Source organism: Rhipicephalus sanguineus, chromosome 8 (assembly GCF_013339695.2).
Source record: "Rhipicephalus sanguineus isolate Rsan-2018 chromosome 8, BIME_Rsan_1.4, whole genome shotgun sequence".
Taxonomy (NCBI): domain Eukaryota; kingdom Metazoa; phylum Arthropoda; class Arachnida; order Ixodida; family Ixodidae; genus Rhipicephalus; species Rhipicephalus sanguineus.
In genome coordinates this window covers 162,723,488-162,746,286 of record NC_051183.1, presented here as the reverse complement: position 1 = coordinate 162,746,286, position 22,799 = coordinate 162,723,488, and the positions used below count along the sequence as shown (strand labels likewise).

Sequence of the window (22,799 nt, the reverse complement as noted above, 5' to 3'; positions counted from 1 at the left end):
GGTGGATCTTGAAATTGATGAAGACGTGATCAATGCATGTGCCGTGAATGGTAGTTCGCTTCTCTTCGCTTCGCAGCTTTGTCTTGAGTGGACGCAATTGGGCTGATGCTGACGCGTGCTTGCCTCAGCCCACTCACTGACGGGACTGTTGCTTCCATCACGCTTCATAGGAAGCACCGATGTAGTCAAGCGGAGTCAACCAAAGCAAGCGCTGCACTGAACGCGCGCTGCGCTCTAACCGCTTAGAGGAGGAGAGTAGCGCAGAGAGTAGCGCATGCGCCGCGAAAGCAAAAGCGAGAACGCAGGAGAAGCGCAAGTAGGTGCTGGTAGAGAAGTGGAGAGAGTAACGCGTAGCTGTCGGAGAGAGGGAAGGAGGAGAGGCGCGCGTGCGTAGTGTGAGTGCGGACTACCACGGCGCGTACGGATTACCACGCCGCTTTACATACCCCCGAGCAAGAGATGCGTTGCGTCTAAAACTTCTTCGGCGATACTTCGGGCGATACTAGGGTCTTCGACGTCGCGGCGCTCTAGAATACGAGGTCATCACGGACGGCATCACGAGCTCTCAGCGGCGCCGCGCACGACCTGAAGTCTTCCATGTCGTACGCCTTGAGCCGTTTTATACGCGTTAGCGAACCGTAGGACTGCTTTTTCCTTTATCATTTGTACTTTATTTTTATGTGCACTTTTTTCCCCTTCCATGTCCTGGTACGAGCATCAGGACGATACTTTTTCAGATGGGGGTAATGCCATGCGCGCTTCTTTGCTATGGTTTTGTAACTGGTCCGTTGCACGTGTGACCGCTGTCTTGCGCGGGCCGCGCCAGAATGTCTGGACACATTCCAGATTGTAGTAGATCATTTTGTAATGATTGCGCACATGACGCGAATAGTCAAGAATATTCCAGAGCTTGCTCAACCACCAGTGATAAGGCTGGAAAATTTGATGTATTACGTGTAAAAGACAGCGCATCCCAGCCATGATCAGTTTATCGAAGGCCGACGCTCTGTTCTCCGCTATCGGTGTGGAGTGTGTATTGCTATACTTTGACTTTCCGTTTTCCGGCCACAATAACGTCGAAGTCTGGGTCAGTTGGTACATGACGCTGAGGCAAAAACCAGTCAAAAAGATGAGAAGGGGAGGAAGTGACACACACAACGACAGTCGTTGTGTGTGTCACTTCTTCCCCTTGTCCGGCGTCTTTTTGACTGGTTTCTGCCTCAGCGTTCCGGCCACAAGTTCGGCCAAATAGTTTCATCTCCGACACGCCGACTGCTGCCTTCGTCGACGTCACGACCCGGTGACAACATTGTCCCGGCGTCCTCATCGGCGGCGGAGGATCTTTGGTGTTTCGTCTTGGAGCAACCGCACCTCCATCCGTTACTGCGCTTTGTTTTCCGAATATGGGCTAGGCGACCGGCCCCGTGTCGGGCCTGCGTACTGCTGGCAGTGCGGCGAGATGCAGCGGCCGGGTGACGGTGAACGAGATGATCGTCGTTGTTGCCACTGTGCTCCGTTGATGCAGTCAGCGATGTCACGAAGTTCTTCACCTGGCTGCGGACGCGGCGCGTTCACGGCGAACCCACGCACTCCTATTTCGCGGTACTGGCTGCGACGGTACGTGTCGCCGGCTTCTGCGCAGTGGTAGCAGAGTGGGCGGTTGTCGGGGCACGCCAAACGTCAGCCCTTCCCATTGCGTAGCGCCGGTCGAAAGGCAGGAGAGCTCGCCTCAGTGGTGGCGGCGGTGTCTGGCTACTGAAGTGGAGGGGTGTGGCGTCTTGACGTGGGGGCGGAGAGGGAATCACGGCGGACTGCAGCAACATAGCCGATAGCTTGCGGCTGCGGTGGCGCTGGCTGAGGAACACCAAGTGACTGCTCGATTATCGACGTCACCTCCGGCTGTGGAAAAGAGAGCTTCCTGAGCTCCTCCAGCACGACGGCTGGGACAGCTTGGCGCAGGTTGTCGGAGCCAAGGGCTTGAACAGCTGCGCTGTCTGGAATCAGGTGACGATTGTCCTGTCGGGTGCGCATTTCTAGCATCTTCTCAATCGTCGTCGCTTCAGAGACAAATTCTTGGTGCTGCTCGGTGGGTTCCGCATCAAACCCGCGAAGATCACCTGCTTGACTCCTCGCATAAGGAAGCGAACTTTCTTCTCTTCGGGAAGGTCAAGATCTGCGTGGCGGAAAAGTCTGGTCATTTCTTCTGTGAAGAGCGCCACGCGTTTGTTTGGCAGCTGCAGGCGGGTTTCGAGCAGAGCCTCGGCCCTCTTCTTGCACGTGACGCTGGTGAACATTGCTAAGAACCTGGTGCGAAAAACATTCCACGTTTTCAGGGTTCGCTGTTGGTTGTCGAACCATGTCCTAGGTGCATCTTCTTAGGTAGAAGGAAACATGCTTGCCTACAATACTTCAGGCGATGAAAACAGCCACCGGGTCGTACGCTTCGAGCCAACTTTATGGGTCTTCGAAGTATGATCCTCGGAAGGTTGGCGGCTCCCTGGATTGATGTAGCACGGCTGTCGCTGCCGGTGGCACAGCGGCTGTCATCGTCGACGCAGTCGTGGTCATGAGATCGGTCTTCCGGGTCTTATCGGGTAGTGGCCCGGGCTCTGGTGCTAGGCCTCGCTGCCTGCGGCTTGCTTGCCTGTCAGGGTTGGCGTCGATGTATCTTTCGCCACTTGGACTGGGTTCACTGCTTGAAGGAGACGTCCGGAACATCAACAAACAGCACCTCCACCAAATGTCACGTGGTCGTGACGCTGACGAAGGAAGGAGTCGGCGTCTTCACGCCGACATTATTTCTTTGGAAGAACTTGTGCGGGGGAAACGAAAAGTGAAAGTACAAGCAAGAGACGCTGTACACTGAGAGTGGCGAACAGTACGTCGGCCGTCGATAATGTGATCCGCGTCAAAGGGCGTCGGCATTTATACATGCGGCTTCTAACATTGGAGCCTTATCGCTGTTGGCCGCGTTAGTTCGAGGATAATCTCAGCTGTTCGTGTTTGCGCGCTCTAGCCTAAACGATGACGCTAAAATAATCTTGAATGTTTCCAGACATTCTGGCGCTGTTTGCGCAACGCAGTAGCTACGCGTACAGCGGGCCGATAACGTAAAACAGAAAGAAAGGAGCGCGTGTGGCGATAGTATAGCAAGGGGTCGCAAAGGGAAGTGAGGCTTAGGAGAAGGTTAAAGAATGGAAAGAGGGTGAAGCACATCATAGTCCTGTATTGTATGAACAAGGGGTCGGAAAGTAAAGCCAGGAAGAAGAGAAGAGAAATGATGAGGGGAGAGGGTGAAGCACAGAATAGCCACGTATAGTATGCATGGCAAGAGATAGGGAACGGAAGTGAAGGTGAGGAGGCGTGATGTGAGAGTGAGGAGGGAATGATGAGAGGAGAGGGTAAAGCTTTGCATAGCCATGTATATTATTGTATATCAAGGGGTCGGGAAAGGGAATTGCGGATGAGGAGGACTGACATGAGGGTTAGGAGCATGAAAAAAACAAGGGAAACGCCACCAGCTACGCTGTTGCCTCAGTCTTCGAACCACTAGTGCCTAGCTGCCCTGATTTTTAACACGAAAGTGTTTTATGCCGGTGTCCACGAAATTTCGCTGACATCATTTCCGTCATGGATGTGACGTCTCGATAAAATGCACACCAACAGATGACCAAGGAAAACCACCAAAAAAACCTTTAATACAAGGAACAAAGCCGCTGTACTTAGATTGATATTTGAAAAAAAAAAAATAAGGCACATTTAAACAAGTATCGCACACAGGAAACCAGTCTAGAGCATCATTGGAACCGTGTATTTGAACTACTTGTTCCTGGAAGATCTTTTTTGTTGATCGCGGAGGTTCGGCATTTCTGTCAATATCTTGCTCTCCAGAGACTATGCAGAACAATAAGAAAAATTATGTCACAGGGTCCTGCCCTGCCTTAGGTACTGTCCTTTGTCACATCAAGGTACCTGATGTTCACGTGGTTGGTATAGAAGCCTTTTTTCAGTGTTCGCTGCAGTACACTATAAGAGAGCATCGCATCACAACTGTCAATGTCACAATGACCAATAGTCTCTGGCTTTTTGCAGGGTCTGCAGTTTACATCCCAGGGAACAAAACGAGTTTTAGTCATTTGCCATGCCTTCACAGGAAGAGTACCTGTGTGCATGTTAAAAAAGAAACTCTGTTCCCGGAGACACGCACATTTATTAACTCGAGTTAACACATCAGAGAACTGACGATTTCCAAACGTAGCCCGATATAGTGGGATTGGAAAGCCCACATCAATAACCTTCCTCATCAACTCCATTCTGCTTGCGCTAAGTAAATAGGTCATTGAAAATATTTCTTGCAGAAATACATCAATTGTTTCTTGAAACCCAAAGAGCGAACAATTTTCCCCAAGTGATGTGAGAGTAAGAGATGGTAAATCAAGCGAGAGGTGATTCTGCGCTACCGACGCTCGTACATGAGCCTTTACAAACGCGCCTTGTATCTTTCTCAGCGACCTTCGTAGGCGTGGTGTCACCGTCTTGGAGCGGTCAAGTGCTGTATTGTAACACTAACGAGCGTCGACAGGACGCGCTTCGGTAGTCGCTGCGCTAAGTCGCCTCTGTTTTACTTTACTCGGTGCATCGGACGCTGGCTTGCCGATTTACAGTTCGTGTCGTTTCAATATGGCGAGAGTGAGCACCTTGTTGCATGAGTTACGCCAGCGGGCAGCGGGACGGCTTCGCGCGCTGACGGCTCAAGCTACGAGCTCTGCCACTCGCCTTCCTAAGCGCTGTGTGGTAGTGTATGCGGGAGCAGAAGTATAGGTTACCCAACGGCTGGAGAGCGCGCACTTTGTCGTTTAATCTCCTCGAATGACGACGCTTTCCATGAGCGCATATTGAATGCCAGTGGTTACGTGCTTGTTGATGTCATCATTGCGCGGGATTCACCGTACGCTTTGTCCGAGTTTATGTTAACAGCTTCAGCTACCACAAAGGTTTCACCGTGACCATGGACGCTATCCGCCAGCACGGAGATGTGCCACTAAGATCCACCTAGGCGTGTCCACATCAAACGGTGCTATAGCCGCCGAAAACCAATAGACGTTGCGCAAGCTCTCATTTATCAATGCACAACAAATATTGAATTAATTTTGTAAAGACACGTTTCACTTTCTTATTAAGCCGATTCCTATGACGGAGGAATGTGTTCTTGTGATTTGTTCTATGATGCCCCTCTTACTCAAGGATCACAATGGGTCCTCTAAGGTACTTTGAAATAAATAAATCAAAATAAAACGAGATCTCTGCCGAAAAGTTTTTCACAACGCAGCCTAATTGGTGAGTCATCGAAACGTGCGGCTATCCATCAATTTCCGGAAGTCTACACGGATTCGTTGTGCGTTGCTTTTTTTACTTTCACTAAGAGCGACTGTAACGGACACCTCGCAGGCTGAGCAACATCATGATAACAAATTTGCCGTTTGCAAAAGCATCGCTACTAAAGTCGGCACTCATTACTACAAGAAAGTTGTTTCGCGCAGTGCACGAGTTTGTTAGCATGCACTGTTGCCAGAATGATCGACAATATAACTTCTACACGATAATTTTATTACAGTTTTTTTACCCCTGTGTTACCCAGCCATGAATACCTTTAAATACACCATCTCCCGCTAAAGGGGACCATGAGGCGATGCGAAGCCGGAGCACTTGCACGATTGCGTTCCGTCGGCGTTCGCTGGGCATGTGTGATGAGTGAGTGTGACACCAGTATGACGGTGCGGTGTACTCGGTGCTGTGCTGTGGTGTCGCGAGTGCTGCAAACGCGGTGGTGTGACACGACAGAGGCACCACACAACAGACACGTGCGGCGCGTTGAAAAGAACGACGTCGGCGGGGAATGGCACGTGTAAGCGGACGAGGGATATCGGCCGAGAACCAATGAGCTGGTGGCACGGCAGACGGAGAAAGACCACGACGGGCTCGAACGCGAGGCAGTCGGACTCGGAGAGCCCGGAAGAAGGACACGCTGGTGTCAGGGTCAGTGTCGTCGGCTTACGGAGCCGAACACGAAGGGCCCGACAGCGTCGAAGGCTCTCTAGACGGCCTCGGAAACGGGCGTTCGTGGGTACGAGGCGTTCCCGCCGTCCGACCAGCTGGTTCCGGTTCGTGTGGAGCAGACTTAGCCGTCCCGGTTGGGGGAGTGGGTTCCTGCGGCCGGTTTCCTGCCACGGGACGATCCCGAGTGGCTACCACCAACCTCCATGCTGCGTACGTGGGCTGGGAGGTCGTCGGCATCCTGTGCCTGAGTGTGCTGCCTTCCATGACCTCTGCGACGACTTGACTCCTCGTCCGCTCTGTGACGGCCCTCGCCGCCAACGCAAGCGCCTACCAACAACGAGACCGCCGCTCACGTCCACTCAAGCGTCGCTATAACCGGTGATTGTCATCCTTTCCTTGAACGGTCCGCAGAACCGTCTTTGGTTAGTGTACCGGTCGCTGTAGCATTACCGAAGGCGGGGCTTGACTCTATTGGTTACAGTTGGTTGTATTTTTTTTTCTCTTTTTCGTGAATGATAAAGTTATTTTTGTTGTGTGTGCACTAAGAAAAAAAATGGCTCCTTCTTTTCCCGGTCAGAGGCCTTGCCTCAATTAAAACAATCTCAAAACAATAAACCTGCGTAACAGCATGCTACCGACCTCGGGCATGCTACCAACCACGCGTCGTGGAACGCGAAGAGGAACACAACTCGCGTCGTGTCTTCCCTCTAGCCTGGCCGTTATTTCTCACAGGGCGAGCAGGCAACGCAGTCGACAGGCGCGCGAGAGAGATTCAGCGTAGGAGAGGAGAGAGAGCGGGAGGAGACGCGCATGCGCTGGTGCTCATCGCGGCGCTGAGGAGAGGTTCTTGATGGAAAATGGGAAATAGAAAGGTGAGGGAGTGACACAGTGACTGTCTCTCAGTCGAGGACACCACAACCGCCTCACTTTAGGGGAAGGGGATAAAAGGGAAGGAGGAGATAGATGGTGAGAGGGAAGGGAAGGCCTAGAGGGCTGGGGGCAGAGGAAGAGGGAGATCCCTCGTTGTCATCGCGATCAGGCATTGAGCACGGGAGAGACGCGGTCTGCGAGTTGCGCGGCATCAATGTACTCGAGCACCGCGCGTAGGGCAGTGCGAACACAGTCCATGACTCCGGCCGGGTGCAGCACATCGTTCATGGTCGCGCAGGGCAACCCTTGCCTCCTGAAGGCGCGCACGAGGTGCTCCCGTTGCGGAGCCAGGGCGGTACAGGAGATGAGGGGATGCTGGAGCTTTTCTTCCTCACCGCAGTCACCGCATAGGGGTGAGAGAGTACCGCGAAGGCGGTGCCGGCGCTCGGCGGGCCAGACAGAGCCGGTCCGCAGTGCGAGCAGGAGGGAGCGCTTCTTTTGGTTTAGCATTCCCTCCGGTGGATAACGCGGGGGGCAGCTGGAGGCTACGCGCGCATCAGGGTGGTTGCGAGCGAGCTATCGCCGGAAGTTCTATAATCAATCAATCAATCAATCAATCAATCAATCAATCATTTATTTAACGTGCCCAGGAACAACCGTGAGGTCTTTGTGCAGGCGCACGCAAAAATAAAATCAATAAAAATAAACAATACAATACAGACAGTCTTCAGAAATAAAAAGAGGAAAAACACGTAGACAAAGAGAAATGAACACTAAAGGGGAGGAGTAAAATAAGACAATATGAGAAATATTGAAGGGGAATAAAAAATTAGATTGCACATATACAACTATGCGGAAAGACGGAGAAGGGAAGACTTTGTACACTGTGCCATACTATGTCAAAGCAGTGCAAAGCTCGGATAAAAACAGTGATTGTGGACAATGAAAAACGTCAAGATCAAGAAAATTAATATTATAAAGACTTTGTATTCTGTGAACGGTAGAGTGTTGGAAGAAGCAGGCGGGTACATGAAACGGTCTGTTCTCTCTGGTTAACTTACGCGGAATTCGAAAATTAACACAATTGAGAAGTACAGGGCAGGATATGAAACCGTGGACTAGCTTGTAGAGAAATAAGAGATCAGAACGATTTCGTCGGCAGTGAAGTGATGGCAGTGATAATGACTCAGCAGTATTTGAACGAGATCCAGAGTCATTTTTAGCAAAGCGATGGTTATATATGCTGAGGAATTTTTTCTGGACTCGTTCAATGGTGTTACCGCTGGATTGAGCAATGCCATTCCATATCACGGACGCATACTCAAGTTGCGGAAGACATATTGCCGTGTACAATTTGTGTAGGGCCATGGGAGACCTGAATTCTCGAGATATTCTACAAACACATCCGAGAGAACGAAGGCCCCGTATAGCAGCACGCTTAACGTGAGAAGAAAAGTTTAACGCGCTGTCAACAACAACACCAAGATCACTGATTTCATAAACCTTGCATAACGGCACAGAATTGACAAAGTATTGAAATGACACGCTAGATGTTTTGCGAGTGATAGACATGAATTTTGTCTTTGCGGTATTTAGAGAAAGGTTATTGCCGTTGCACCATTCGGAAAAAGAACACAAATCTGACTGCAACAAGCGACAGTCGTTAACTGAATGAATTTCCTTAAATATCTTGATGCCATCGGCATACAAGAGGAAAGAAGAATTACGAATGGCAAAAGAAACATCATTAACGTAAATTAAAAATAGGAGTGGGCCTAATACCGACCCTTGAGGGACCCCACTAGTCACTTTATACAAAGAAGAGGTTTGGCCATTTACGGCAACATAACAAGATCTATTGAGCAGATAGTTGTGCAAGAGATTCACAATCGACAAGTCAACGTCAAAGTTCGCAAGTTTAACCATAATCAGTGTGTGGCTGACTACGTCAAAAGCCTTGCTCAGGTCACAGTAGATTACGTCAACCTGTCCTCTCTGAGAAATAGGTGTGGAGATCTGCGTCATGAAACTAGCAAGATTTGTGGTAGTTGAGCGGCCAGCAAGAAAACCATGTTGATTTGGAATCAGTGAGTTTTTCACACTAAAAGACAATATTTTGTGAAGAGCCAGTTCGAAGATCTTTGATGTGGCACATAGTAGAGAAATCGGGCGATAATTAGAAACATCTGTCTTAGAGCCCGACTTAAATACTGGGAAAACACGAGCAGTTTTCCACATGCTAGGAAATGTGGAAGTGTCCAGGCAGTTATTAAATATCGTAGTCAGTACTGGGACAAATATAGTACCATATGCTTTTAGTATGGCGGAGGGGATGCCATCTGGGCCACATGATAAGGATGGTTTAAGCGCTTAATGCATTCGCTGATAAGATTTTCATCCAGCGACAAAGCACTGGATGAGCTAACTGCCTTGGGCTGTTGTCTGATGTCAGTGCTGGAGTCTGAGGCCTTATAAACGGATGAGAAATGTGTGGCAAAACAGTCAGCGACGGCATGCACTTCTACCCCATTTGAGTCTAGTAGTCTGAAGGACTCTCCGCTTTTGCTAGACCGTTTACGCACATACTTCCAAAACTCAGCCGGCCTGTCAGAGGCGCTTTTTTCTAAGAATTGAATGTACGAACTATGATCCCGTTTATATAGGCGTTTAGAGAGAGTTCGAAAAAAGCTGAACTCTTCCTTCCACTCGCTGGATGGAGAACATTTAGATTTCCTGTGTGCGTGATCTTTATGCTTCAGTGCACTGATAAGTTCAGATGAGAACCAGTGGGGATATTTACGTTGTTTAGGTGTATACTGGCGAATAATAATAATAATAATAATAATAATAATAATAATAATAATAATAATAATAATAATAATAATAATAATAATAATAATAATAATAATAATGTTTATTTCTCATCAATACATTTGATGAAGGATAGCTGCAGGTAAAAGCTGCTCTCCGAAAGAGGCAGCTTGACAAGGGCCCACAGCCACCTTTGAACACGACAGCAGTGGCAACAGTCAGCAGTACAAACTCATGCAACAAGACAAACGAAGCCCAAATTCCAAAAAAGAAAAATAACAGCACTAAGAACAATATAGCAATTGCAGAGAATGATCAAAAACTGAACATGTGTATTTCGCGCAATTGGTTCTGTGTACAGTGTAGGAAATCTATGCCAGCTTTCACATATTTATTAAGTAATGTAGGAACTATGTAGGATAACTTATATTTGGAGTACTTTGTTTTGGAAGTTTTTATTTTCCATGTTTCCTTATTTCGTGTGTCGAACAATGTAGTATTTGGCTGTAGTTTTGAGAGGTCATGCAAGAAATATCGACTTTCTTTCGCTTCACGCCTGATCGCCAATGCTAACTTAAAATCGTAGAGGTGATGGACGGGTAGTATCCCAGCCTGTCGAAACAGTTCGCTAGTGTGAGCATCATACGGTAGGTTGAAAATGATTCTAATATATTTCTTTTGCATCAGGTACAGTTTTTGCAAGTTCGTGTTTGTTGTAGTCCCCCATACCAAAGAGCAATACGTAAGATGTGAATAGAAAAGAGATTTATAAAGCAAGAGCTTTACCCAGTATGGTAGCACCGTTTTTCCACTGTACACCATACCCACTACGCGCGATAACTGCCCCAGCACACTGTCAACATGTTCGTTCCACAGCATATTGCTAGAAAATGTAACTCCAAGAATTTTTATACAGTTTACTAGCTCAATATGAGTATCGCCATACTTAAGATGCAGGTTGTCGTTCACAGGCTTATTTTTTGGCCGAAATAGTATCGCCTTTGTTTTACTTGTGTTTATGCTTAAATTATTACCACATGACCAGAGTTTTAGTTTCGCAAGAAAGTGGTTCTGGCGAGCAGAATCTGCGGAGTCCGCGTACGTTGTCACTGGAACCGCGGGGTCGTGTGCAGTCCTCGCCAGGTCGTCAGCAGCTTCGTTCCCCGCGATTCCAACGTGTGACGTTATCCGTTGGAGAGCCACGTCGCAACCGTGTTCTAGCAGTGCGCGCAGTTTCAGGGCTACACGCTGTGCGAGTTGGGGGGCGCGCTCGTCTTTGGCGAGCTGGCGGAGTGCCGTCCGCGAGTCCGTAAAGATTGCGGCGCGATCGATGTGCGCCGATTCAGGGATGAGGTCAGCAGCGAGGTGCATTCCTACCAGCTCCGCCGTGGTAGAGGACGCAAGGTAGGCAAGCCGGCATTGGCGCTTCAATGCCAGCTGCGGTGCCGTGCAGGTAGCGGCCGCAGAATGGTCCTGAAGCACGGAGTCGTCAGTGAAAAACTGCACTCTTCCTTCCAGGTCATGTTCCATTCTTGTAGCGGCTTCTTGTGCGATGGCACAGGCGGGTGTGTTCCGCTTGGAGCGGACCCCTGGGAGCTCGAACCCGATGGAGAGAGGCACTCGCTGATGATGGGGAGGCCACAGGGAAATCTTTGTGGCGCTGTTCGCTACGATGGCGTCGAATGTGCTGAGTAGCAAGCACACACGGGAGTCGGGCAGTGCGCACAACTGAGATATGATGGCTGTTCCATCCGGTGCAAGGTTGAGGCGCTCCAGGTGGTAGAGCGCGCGCATTTCGCCTGTAAGTGACGCCGGCCAGGCGCGGGTCTCCGCGAGTGTGTCCGCAATGCGCGAATTGCGCGGAAGTCCGTGGAACAATCAGAGCACTCGGCGGTGGTCGGCGTCGATCGCATGCCACTGGATGGGGCGCTGTAGGCACAGGGGCAGCGCGTTGTGCACCTTGGCTATCCCAATGGCCCCGTAGATGGCCATCGCGAAGGAGACGGGACATCCGTCGCCTCGCGCGAGTATGCGACGCACACAGCACTCAACACGGCGCATTTCACGGCGCACACGGTCTATCTCGTTGTTCCACTGGAGTCTGTGGTCGATGGTGAGGCCAAGGTAGCGCACGTGTGTTTTCCACGGCAGTGGGAAACCGTGAAGTGTGTTATGCTGTTTATTGGACGGCACTCGGCGACAGTGCACTATGGCGACAGTCAAGGCAAAAGCACGGGCTCCGAGCGCGAACGGCGTTTAGAAGAGGACGACCCACTAGGAGCCGCTGGAGAGCGCAACCGTTAAGCAGTACCAATTGCTTCGCCACAATTACCCCGGGTACGAAAAGGGAGCCGTCCGGCGACCTAACAGCTCGTTACTATGAGTGGGTCATAGTAGGCCTTAAGGCGCTCCACGTTGACTATGTCGCGCCCTCGACGGCGCATGTCCGAAGCTGGTTCGATGGGTTCGATCAGGTAGTTGACCGGGGATGTGCGCTCGACGACCCGGTAGGGGCCTTCGTATTTCGGCAGTAGTTTTGAAGAGAGGCCGGTTGCAGTGGTAGGGACCGAGAGCCATACGAGCGCTCCGGGGAGGAACGTAGACTCAGAAGTGGTGGTGCCACCGCGAAGGCTCTTCTGCCGCTCTTGTTCGTGCGTTGTAAAGGCCTTTGCAAGCTCGCGACACTCTTCAGCAAGCCTGGCTGTGTCAGAAATAGGCGCACAATCAGATGGATCCGGCTTGTAGGGTAGTATCGTGTCAATGGTGTGCAACGGGTGCCTTACGTACAACAGGAAAAAGGGTGAAAACCCAGTAGTGCTCTGAGGGGCGGTATTATAGGCGTAGGTGACGACGTACATTGAGAGCATGTCGCCGAGCGTGCGGTTGAAGCGTTCGGTTAGGCCATTCGTCTGCGGGTGGTAAGCAGTAGTTTTGCGATGAACAGCATGGCACTCTTTGAGAATGGCTTCGACGACTTCCGACAAGAAGACACGGCCTCGATCGCTGAGAAGCTCCTGGGGTGGACCGTGACGCAGCATGAATCGGTGCAGCAGGAAGGAGGCAACATCACGCGCTGTAGCCGCTGGGAGGGCAGCGGCTTCGGCGTATCGTGTTAGATGGTCAACGGCGACGATGGCCCAACGGTTACCAGCCGACGTCAGAGGAAGTGGTCCATACAAATCGATGCCCACGCGCCCAAACAGACGGTTAGGGCAAGGTAATGGTTGTAGACCGACTGGTGACACGTGCGTTGAAGGTTTTCGGCGTTGGCAATCGAGGCAGGAGCGGACGAACTTCTGCACGTAGCGGTACATCCCTCACCAGAAGTATCGTTGTCGAATGCGGTGGTAAGTTTTGGATACCCCAGAGTGCGCGCATTGCGGATCAGAGTGGAAGGACTCGCATATTTCAGCACGCAGACTTCGGGGTATCACAAGTAGCCACTGGCGGCCGTCGGCGTTGTAATTGCGTCGGTGCAGTAGGTCGTCACGAATGGCGAAATGGTGGGCTTGACGACGCAACGCGCGAGTGGTTGGTGTTGTCGACGGATCAGTGAGCAAGTCTATTAGCGAAGCTATCCATTTATCCTTGCGCTGCTCGGTAGCGATGGTGTGAACATCGATAGAAGAAACAGCAGTGTGAGACACGGAGCAGGAGGCATTGTCGTCAGGCAAGGGAGAGCGCGAGAGCGCGTCGGCGTCAGCATGCTGACGTCCGTTGCGGTACAGCACGCGGATGTCGTAGTCTTGCAGGCGAAGTGCCCAACGGGCGAGACGGCCCGAGGGATCCTTCAATGACGACAGCCAGCATAGTGCGTGGTGATCGGTGACGACATCAAATGGGCGACCATACAAATAAGGTCGGAATTTTGTAAGGGCCCAGATGATCGCCAGGCACTCTTTTTCCGTGACAGTGTAATTGGTCTCGGCTCTAGTAAGCGTACGACTTGCGTAGGCGACGACATATTCGGGGAACCCTGGTTTGCGTTGCGCAAGAACAGCACCGAGGCCTACACCGCTGGCGTCCGTGTGTACCTCCGTTGGGGCCGTAGGGTCGTAGTGGCGTAGTATGGGAGGAGACTTCAACAAACGACGGAGCTTTGCGAACGCGTCGTCGCATTCGGACGACCACGAATGTAGGGGCCCGTTACTTCCAAGGAGCTTCGTCAGCGGCGATATGATGGTGGCAAAGTTGCGTATGAAACGTCGAAAATAGGAGCACAGTCCTACGAAACTGCGCAGTTCTTTGACGGACGTAGGTTTGGGAAATTCGGCCACGGCCCGAAGCTTGGCCGGATCGGGAAGGATTGCGTCCTTGGACACGACGTAGCCTAGGATTGTCAGCTGCCGTGCTGCAAATCGGCACTTCTTCAGGTTCAGTTGGAGGCCGGCGTTGGTCAAACGCGTCAAAACATGCCGCAGACGTTGAAGGTGCGTGGGGAAGTCCGGAGCGAAAACGACGACGTCGTCCAGGTAACACAAGCACGTGTGCCATTTCAAGTTGCGCAGAACGGTGTCCATCATGCACTCGAAGGTCGCGGGCGCATTGCACAGACCAAACGGCATGACGTTGAACTCGTACAAGCCGTCGGGCGTGCAAAGGCTGTCTTCGGTCGGGCGTCATCAGCCATGGGTACTTGCCAGTACCCCGAGCGCAAATCGAGAGATGAAAAGTATTCTGCTCCTTGAAGGCTGTCAATCGCGTCGTCGATTCGCTGCAGTGGATAAACATCCTTCCGAGTGATCTTGTTGAGCCTTCGGTAGTCCACACAGAAGCGCACAGAACCGTCCTTCTTGGCAACGAGCACAACAGGAGACGCCCACGGGCTGTCCGAGGGTCGAATAACGTCGCGTCAAAGCATATCGTCCACTTGCTCATTAATTACCCGACGTTCTGTGGGAGACACGCGATATGGACGTTGCCGCAGTGGTGGTTGGGCGCCAGTGTCGATGCGATGCGTAACAGCGGACGTGCGGCCGAGAGAAGTTTGCCCGACATCGAAAGAAGAACGAAATTCTTCCAACAGGCACAGAAGCTGAGAACGCTGGACCGACGTAAGGTTGTCAGCAATGGAGGGACCAAATACATCCGCGGGTGAGGAATCAGACGTGGAAACGGCACTGATGGTACGGGAACTGGTGCAGTGCGAGTCATCGGGTGCGTCCAGAAGTTGTGCGTCTTCGAGGGGCTCCACTCTGCCGAGACATTCCCCTCGCACCAATGTAACAATGTGCGGGGATGGGTTGGTAACAAAAATAGCGGTGCTACCCTGAGTGACTTGCACGGTCGCGAAAGGTACCAGCAACCTTTTCCTAGTGCAAACGCGGTCAGATGGCGAAAGGAGTGCAATTGTGTCGCACAGACCGGCGCAGTAAACTGGCACAGCCGTCGACGAGTTCGGAGGAACCTTGGTATCGTCTTTGACGAGGGTCTTGGTGAATGCCGATGGACTGTCTGCCGGCGTCAAATGTGAGAACGGTGAGAGTTCGAGGGCGGCTCGTGCGCAGTGAATTATGGCGTCGTGGCGGGAGAGAAAATCTCATCCCAGGATGACGTCGTGGGAGCATGCAGCAATTATGATGAACTCGACGTCGTACAGAACGTCCTGAATGACGACGCGAGAAGTGCATACTACTGTAGGCCTAATACTCTGGGAGCTGGCGGTACGGAGGGACATCCCAGAAAGTGGCGTCGTCACTTTTCGAAGTAAGCGGCTAAGTTTTGCGTCCATAACGGATACGGCGGCTCCAGTGTCGACAAGGGCAGATGCGCGAACACCGTCCACAAACACGTCTATGACATTCGATGGACTTTGCTGAGGGCTTTTACAGTTCGATAGCGTCGCAGCCCTTGCCTCGTGGACTGCGACGACTAGTTTTCCTGCTCTCGTGCGACAGAACGTGGCCGCATTGGTGACAGTGAGCGACGGCGTGGAGACGGAGAGCGGCGAGTGGATGGAGCTGGGCGTGACGTCGGCGACATAGGCGGGTCGTAGTAGAATGCACGGCTGGACTGGCTGGTGGTGGTTGACGCGACTCGAGGCGGCTGCACGCGATGGCAGTAACGGCCACGTGACCGGCATAACCGCATGCAAAGCAGATGGGCCGATTGTCGGGTGTGCGCCATCGGTTCGCCGGGGCAGGTCCCGCCCACGTCGCAGGATGCGATTGACGGGGCGGCTGCTGAAATGACTGCAAGGTGGGTTGCAATCGGGGCCTAGGGATGACGGCAGCAAACGTAGCAGGCACGCCCGCTTCGAAGGACGGAGGTCTAGCGGCGGCTTCGGCGTAACTCAACGGTGCAGCCGCAGGGAGTGCCTGGTGCGTCCTGGCGACAACCTGAGCGTAACTCTGTGGCGCAGGAGCCGGAGGTTGCTGGTGGTACTCAGGCATCACCTCCGCGATTTCCTGCTCAATCGCTCGGCGGATGGGAGGAAGAAGGGTCGTCGACGACTGCTGAACGTGCGGCGGGTGGGCGAAGGCCAGGAGAGAGAACTGGCGTGCGATTTCCTCGCGCACGAATGCCTTCATTTCTGCCAGCAGCGTGGCCTGGTCAGGTATGGCCGCCAAGCCAGCAAGCTCTTCGTCGCATGATGAAGAGCGACGGGTCATAGAACGTTGCCGGCGGAGCTCCTCGTAGCTCTGGCACAGTGTTATGACCTCGGCCACGGTGGAAGGGTTTTTAGCGAGCAACATGGTGAAGGCATCGTCGTCAATGCCCTTCATAATGTTCCGGATCTTGTCAGACTCGGACATGGTGCCGTTGGCTTTCTTACGCAAGTCCAGGACGTCTTCGATATAACTGGTGAAAGATTCACCTGCCTGCTGAGCTCGTTCGCGTAAGCGCTGTTCTGCTTGCAGCTTACGAACTGCAGGGCGGCCAAAAACGTTGATGACGGCGGTCTTGAAATCCGACCAAGTAGCAAAATCGGACGCGTGGTTGTTGTACCACAAGCTTGTTACTCCCGCGAGGTAGAAGACCAAGTTGCTCAACTTGCCTGCTTCGTCCCATTTGTTGGGTACGCTCACGTGCTCGTAAATTGCGAGCCAGTCCTCCACGTCGGTGCCATCGGCGCCAGTGAAGATAGGTGGATCGCGGATGCGTGGGACACCGGGACATGTGGTCGGTGTGGGAGGCGGCGTTTGCTGAGCGGCGTCTTGGGGCATGGTAGATGGCAGAGTACGGGAACGAAGCTCCAGGGGCATTGAATGGGAGCACAGCACTCTCCATCAATTTGTTAAGCTGTTTATTGGACGGCACTCGGCGACAGTGCACTATGGCGACAGTCAAGGCAAAAGCACGGGCTCCGAGCGCGAGCGGCGTTAAGAAGAGGACGACCCACTAGGAGCCGCTGGAGAGCGCAACCGTTAAGCAGTACCAATTGCTTCGCCACAAGTGTTATGGGGGCAGTGGTGCGGCGAGCACTGGCGCGCGGATGCACAAGAAGTGCCTCAGTTTTTGCAGCTGAGATGCACAGGCCAATGTCGTCCAAGAACCCGGCCACGGCCACGAGAGTACTCTGGAGGCACTGGCGGACGGTATTGATGTAGCGGGTGGATATGCGCACATACAGGGCGATGTCGTCCGCGTATATCACTGCGCGCCCAGCAAACGTATAACCTTCCAGGAGGCATTCAGTGAGAGGTGCGAGGACCAGGTTAAATAGGAAAGGGCTCAGCACACTCCCCTGAGTCACACCGGTGGTGACAGGGCGTGGAGTACTGGGCATCACCCCCACACGGACAGTCAGTGAGCGTTCGGTGAGGAAGCCCTTGATGTGGACGAGCTTGCCCTGTACTCCTAGCGCACAAACCGCGTCGATGATAGCAGCGTGTGGTAGGCAGACAAATGCCGACTGCACGTCGAGGAGAAGGGCTGTCTCACCGTCGGGCAGTGCATCTTCAAGCGTGCAGACGACCACGGCTATGCAATCGGCTGTGGCGCGCAGGGCACGGAAGCCCTGCGCGCCACAGCCGTTGTGGTGGGAAAGTGTCGCGCGCAGTGGCTATCCATTGGAGGCGATGAAGCGCCATCCCCTCCATGGTCTTTCCCGGCACCGAGGTGAGAGAGACAGGCCGGTATGACTTCAGGTCTCGCGGCGGTTTACTGCGCTTCAGAACCGTGAAAACCATCGCTGTACGCCAACAATCCGGGAGGGAGCCGCTGCAAAAGACCTCGTTGAATGCAGCGAGAAGGTGATGGCGCTGGCTGCCATCGAGGATCTGGAGCATGTTGTGCGTGATGCCGTCCGGTCCCGGGGCGCTGCGGTGACGTCTGCGGTTCAAAACACAAGCAAGCTCGTGTTCTGTAAAGCCTGCGTCGACAGACAGGCTAGGTGCTCCGAAAGGGCAGCGTTAGGCGGCGCAGGAAGCGACAGAACCAGACGGCGGCTTCTGAGACCTCATAATGGGCCAGCCGCGGTTGCGGCGGCGTGGGTCACTCAGAGACGAGCAGACACAAGTCCAGCTGTTGCGCCTAAGGCGCCGCGCTTGTCGTCTGCACACAGCTTCAATACGGTTTTCTTCCGTCCAGTGTTCTGCACGATCAGTGCGAATGGCACGGCGCTGTGCGCGGCGACGGGCAGCACGAAGATTCAGAAGCTTAATGTCAGGGCACGGGGAGCCGGCTGGAACTACACAACGCTTAGTGGCCATGCGGGCGCACTCAGCTACGTTCGAGAAGTAGTCACCCGCGGGCTGTCGCAAAGAACACAGCTCACGGAAGACACCCCACCTCACCACATCGTACACTCGCGTCGCGCCGCGACTCGGATGAGTGGGCGAGAGAAGGATGGGGTAGTGATCCGACCCGGTGGTGTCATGGGCTCGTGTCCACGAGTAGGAGCAGCACTGTGACGCCAGTGCCAGGTCGATGCAGGAAGGGCGGCTTCCGCCGCGGACGAAAGTTGGCTCGCTGGTGTTTAGAATAGCGAGACCTGCGGTGCCAATCGCGTCCGACAGGCACCGGCCAAGTAGGTCTACGTTGGCGGGGCCCCGGCTGTTGTGGTGCGCGTTAAAGTCTCCACACAAGATACAGTCAGTTGATAGCGCCGCGACAAGGTGTGGCGCGAAAGCAAAGTCACAGCTGACGTTCGGGCGGACGTACACACAGGCCACCGAGGTGTCAACACCACCCATGCGACCGTCACAGCCACACACTCCACGTCTTCATCACAGAACCGCTCGCAGGAGATGCACGCATGTGCAATGGACGGGCGCACATACAGAGCAGTTCGGGAGGCGCCGGGGGCGTGATCGGAATCCGTGCAAGGCACATCCGAACAGCCGTTCTCCGCGCATACCGTCGGGCCGCTGTAGCCGATGAAGCCGCGAAGCGAGAGGTCCTCCGGGCGGGCGTGCGTCTCCTGCAGAGCAAGAATGTAAAAGTCGCGCAGAGACCGGTGCTCCGCTAGCTCAGCATGACGGCGGCGCAGTGAACGGCAATTCCATTGCAGGATGCGCGACCTGGGGCGGTGGTGTGGACTACTCGCCATGCTCGTTCAGGGCCTGGTGTGTGGTGAGAGCCGCCGCGCACAAGCGAGTAGGCAGGGGAGCTGGGTGGGAGGAACTCCAGCGCTGTACGCACTGCTGCCGCTAGCACGGCAATAGCCGACTCGCGCCGATCACTGGTGGAATGATCATCGGGAGCTGTGTGTGTTGCCGGTGAGTCACTCCGAGACTGACCGCCGGCGATGTCAGCGAAGAGCACGCCCTGCTGGGAGGCATGGTCTGCCAGAAGGGGCTCGGGGCTGGGGCCTTGATGGCGCCCTGTTGTGGATGTGGCTCTTGGTGTCCCGGTTCTCTCTTGGCTTGGGTGCGGGCTTGTGCCAGTTGGCGCTCCCTCTGCCAGCGAGGGCAGCGTGGTTCTGTGGCGGGGTGTTTGTCGCCACAGAAAATGCACTTCGGCGTTGCGGCCGTGCATTCGGCGGGTCATCTCGGGCAGCGAAGGAAGCGCTTGCCGAAAGTGCAAGCCGTTTCTACGGGGCCGTACCGTAGGCAGCGGCCACACAGGATAGGCCGCGGGCGTCGTGGTTCGACGGTACGGCGCTGCTTGTAGAGGGCAACCTCCGTGGGTGCCTTGCTGCCCTCAAAGCGGACGATGATGTTGTGCCCGGAACGAGAGCATGAGGTCGCATGGAGGTTCGATGAGATGTTCTCCCGGATCTCTTCCTCTCTGAGTGCCGTGTCAACACCGAATATGATGCCGCTGCACGTGCTGTTTGCGGTTTGCCTCGCACGCACAGCGATGCCGCATATGTTGCTGATGCTGAGCAGCGGGTCAAGTGGAGAGCCGGTGGGCGTGTCTGCAGCGACGACGTTGCGTCGAAAATTGACACGGACGCGAACCACACAGCTACTGTGGCCAGGAACGAGGAGATGACCTCCTGTGTGGAGGAGCGAAAGTCTGTCCTGTTACTGGGCCGGTACAGGACCGTCTTCACAGGGCCGCGGGCGTTGGCCCGGGGTGCGGGGCGGCGAGGCGCAGCAGCATTCTGAGCGCTTGCTTTCGTTTTTGGTATTGCAAGGGCACTTTGTGGTGCTGAAACAAGTGGGGCGCACAGAGGGTTGCCAGGGGAAAGGCTGCTGCCTCCGTTTCAGTGATCAGGGTGCTCAAGGTACAACTTGGGCGAGTGAGGGGCTGGCTCATTTTTGGGGGGCCTCGCCGCTCGCTTGTTTTGTGCTTATTGTTGTGTCAGCTGTTTGCTTCCCTTCTTCGCTGACGCCATGACATCAGGATTGGGGGCAGGAGGGGAAAGGGCTGCAGGGCTGTTTGCGGTGGCCGCCGCTTCTCGAGCTTGTTCAGGCGGGGAGGCAGTTGCTGTGGAGGGGGCAAGGGGGAACCGGTCGGGCTGCTCTCCGCGGTGGAGACGGCGGGAGAGGAGAAGGCCGGGGTGACGTGCGAGCACGAGGAGGGAGAAGGGAACTCGTGACTGCTGTTCCTGTGGCTCTCTTGGTGAGGGAGGGAAGAAAGGCTTTCCTCGAGCTCCGTCTCTCCTTGGTCGCATTCCTTGCCACTCTTGGGAAGTGCAGGGATGGCGGGGGCTCCTTCAATGGCGGTGGCAGACGGTGTTTGCGGCAAGAAATTGGCGGCGGCCGTCTGCTGTGTTGCCTGGTATTGAGGGGGAACGTCGATGGAAGCAGGGAGGTTTGTGCCGTTCTCTGCCTTGCCTGTTTTCGCCCGTGGTGTGCGCCGCGGGAAGGCCGAGGTTTTCGTCGCCCTTCGAGTACGCCTGGGAGTGCTCGGGGCCTCTTCCTTGCGCAGGAGGTTGGTGGGGTCTCTCAGTTTCCTCATGCGACATTTTGCTGTGGTGGCGGTGGCTGAGAGTCGAGGTGGGCTGGCCCGTTGTGCCTCCTCCTGTCGCACGAGGCCTGCTGCCTTCTTCACAAGAAGGTCGTAGGCCCTAGAGTGGATGGTGTTGCCGCTCAACGTGTAGCCCGGGGGCAGGTTGTCCTCCATCACAGAGGGTGAAAGGGCACCACAGCACGTGCTGTCATGGAAGGCGGTGGATTAAGGGGAACGGGAGAGAGAGCGGGAGGGGACGCGCATGCGCTGGCGCTCATCGCGGCGCTGAGTGTGTTTCGAAAGTGTTCGACAAGGCACGCAAGAGGGAGGCAGCGTAGGAGAGGAGAGAGAGGGGAGGGGACGCGCATGCGCTGGCGCTCATCGCGGCGCTGCGCAGGAGAGAACTTTAGCATGTCGAGCCCGCATTTCAGAGGAGTCAACCGAAGCAAGCGCTGGACTGAACGCGCGCAGCGCTCTACCACTTGAAGGAGAGGAGACTAGAGGAGGAGAGTAGCGCATGCGTCGCGAGAGTAGAAGCGAGAACGCAGTAGAAGCGCAAGCAAGGGATGATAGAGAAGTGGAGAGAGTAACGCGCAGCTGTTGGAGAGAGGGAAGGAGGAGAGTTGCGCATGCGTAGTGTGAGTGTGGACTACCATGCCGCGGGACATATCCCCGAGCAAGAGATGCCTTCGCATCTAAAATTTCCAGCACAGTGCGGCGCCCACGCGATATTATTAGGGACAGCTCGAAAATTTGGCGTTCCGTACCGTTAAAAGGAATTGCGAAACAATTGTTGAAGCATTACAAAAGCGAACCGAAGGTTGGAGTTGCAGCTGTCTTGCCCTTAAACATCAACGACATATTCATATTGCGAGAAATAATAATATGCACAAAGACGATTTGCTCATTACGTGCCCACCTGAAAAGACGAGAAAAGCTGGTCGATGTACAGCCAGACGAGCTCCAGCATGTCTCCGGCAGCAGCTAGGGACATGCCCAGCAGCAGTGCGTAGTGGGCGCCAAACAGAGGCACCAGCACCAAGGTAGACTTGAACCACTTCCTACAAAGACAGTAAGACGCAGCGTGTGGTGAACAGATCCACGTACATTCGGATTATCTCGTGCGCACAAGACACCGGCGGTGAAATAGCTATTGTATGGGCGATAACCCTGGTAGATACCGAGTCCCCCCCTCCCAACGTATTATCTGGCGGCTTGCCATCCCCTGGGAAGCTTGCTAGACTTCACCATGATATTCAGTCTTAGAAGAACAGACTGTTGGGCGAGTTGGTAATGCATTATGTGAACACTACACGAAAAACGTGGACAAAGGAAGAAATGGACGACAAATGCGCTTGTGTCGTCCGTTTCTTCCTTTGTCTACGTTTTTGACGCAGTTTTCACGTAATTCAGTCTTAATAGGGTAAATAGGTCACCAAGCTGTCTGCGCTATGTTTTATAGACCTTATGCAATATTGCTGCCATCTGTGGGAGGTTTGACGAAACTACCGATTCGGCGCCATGTTGGAGGCTTGTGTCCGAATCGTATTGCTATCGCTGCTGTAATTCTTGCTTGTATCTGCATTGATAGTCGGCAATCGTGGCATAAAAATTTCAGAAGAACCTGTTCACGTTACAGGCATTTCCTAGTTTTAGGGGCGAAGCTCCTTAAGGCGGCACCCGTTCGTCCCTCGTAGTCGTAGTTGTAGTAGTCGTAGTGCGTAACCAGTCTTACGCTTTGACCTCCAAGGTGGTGCCGGTGGGAGATTTTTCCTGTG

The 22,799-nt window shown here is 53.8% G+C and overlaps 1 protein-coding gene across 1 annotated transcript in view; it reads right to left on the bottom strand.

Moving 5' to 3' along the window:
- Nucleotides 1-22,799, bottom strand: part of LOC119403657 (parathyroid hormone/parathyroid hormone-related peptide receptor-like) — a 246,366-nt gene that overhangs the window by 41,209 nt on the left and 182,358 nt on the right. The window contains exon 8 of the mRNA XM_049418388.1: nucleotides 21,941-22,082. Within this exon, the coding sequence (XP_049274345.1) occupies nucleotides 21,941-22,082 (142 nt within the window). The remainder of the gene's footprint in view (nucleotides 1-21,940; nucleotides 22,083-22,799) is intronic.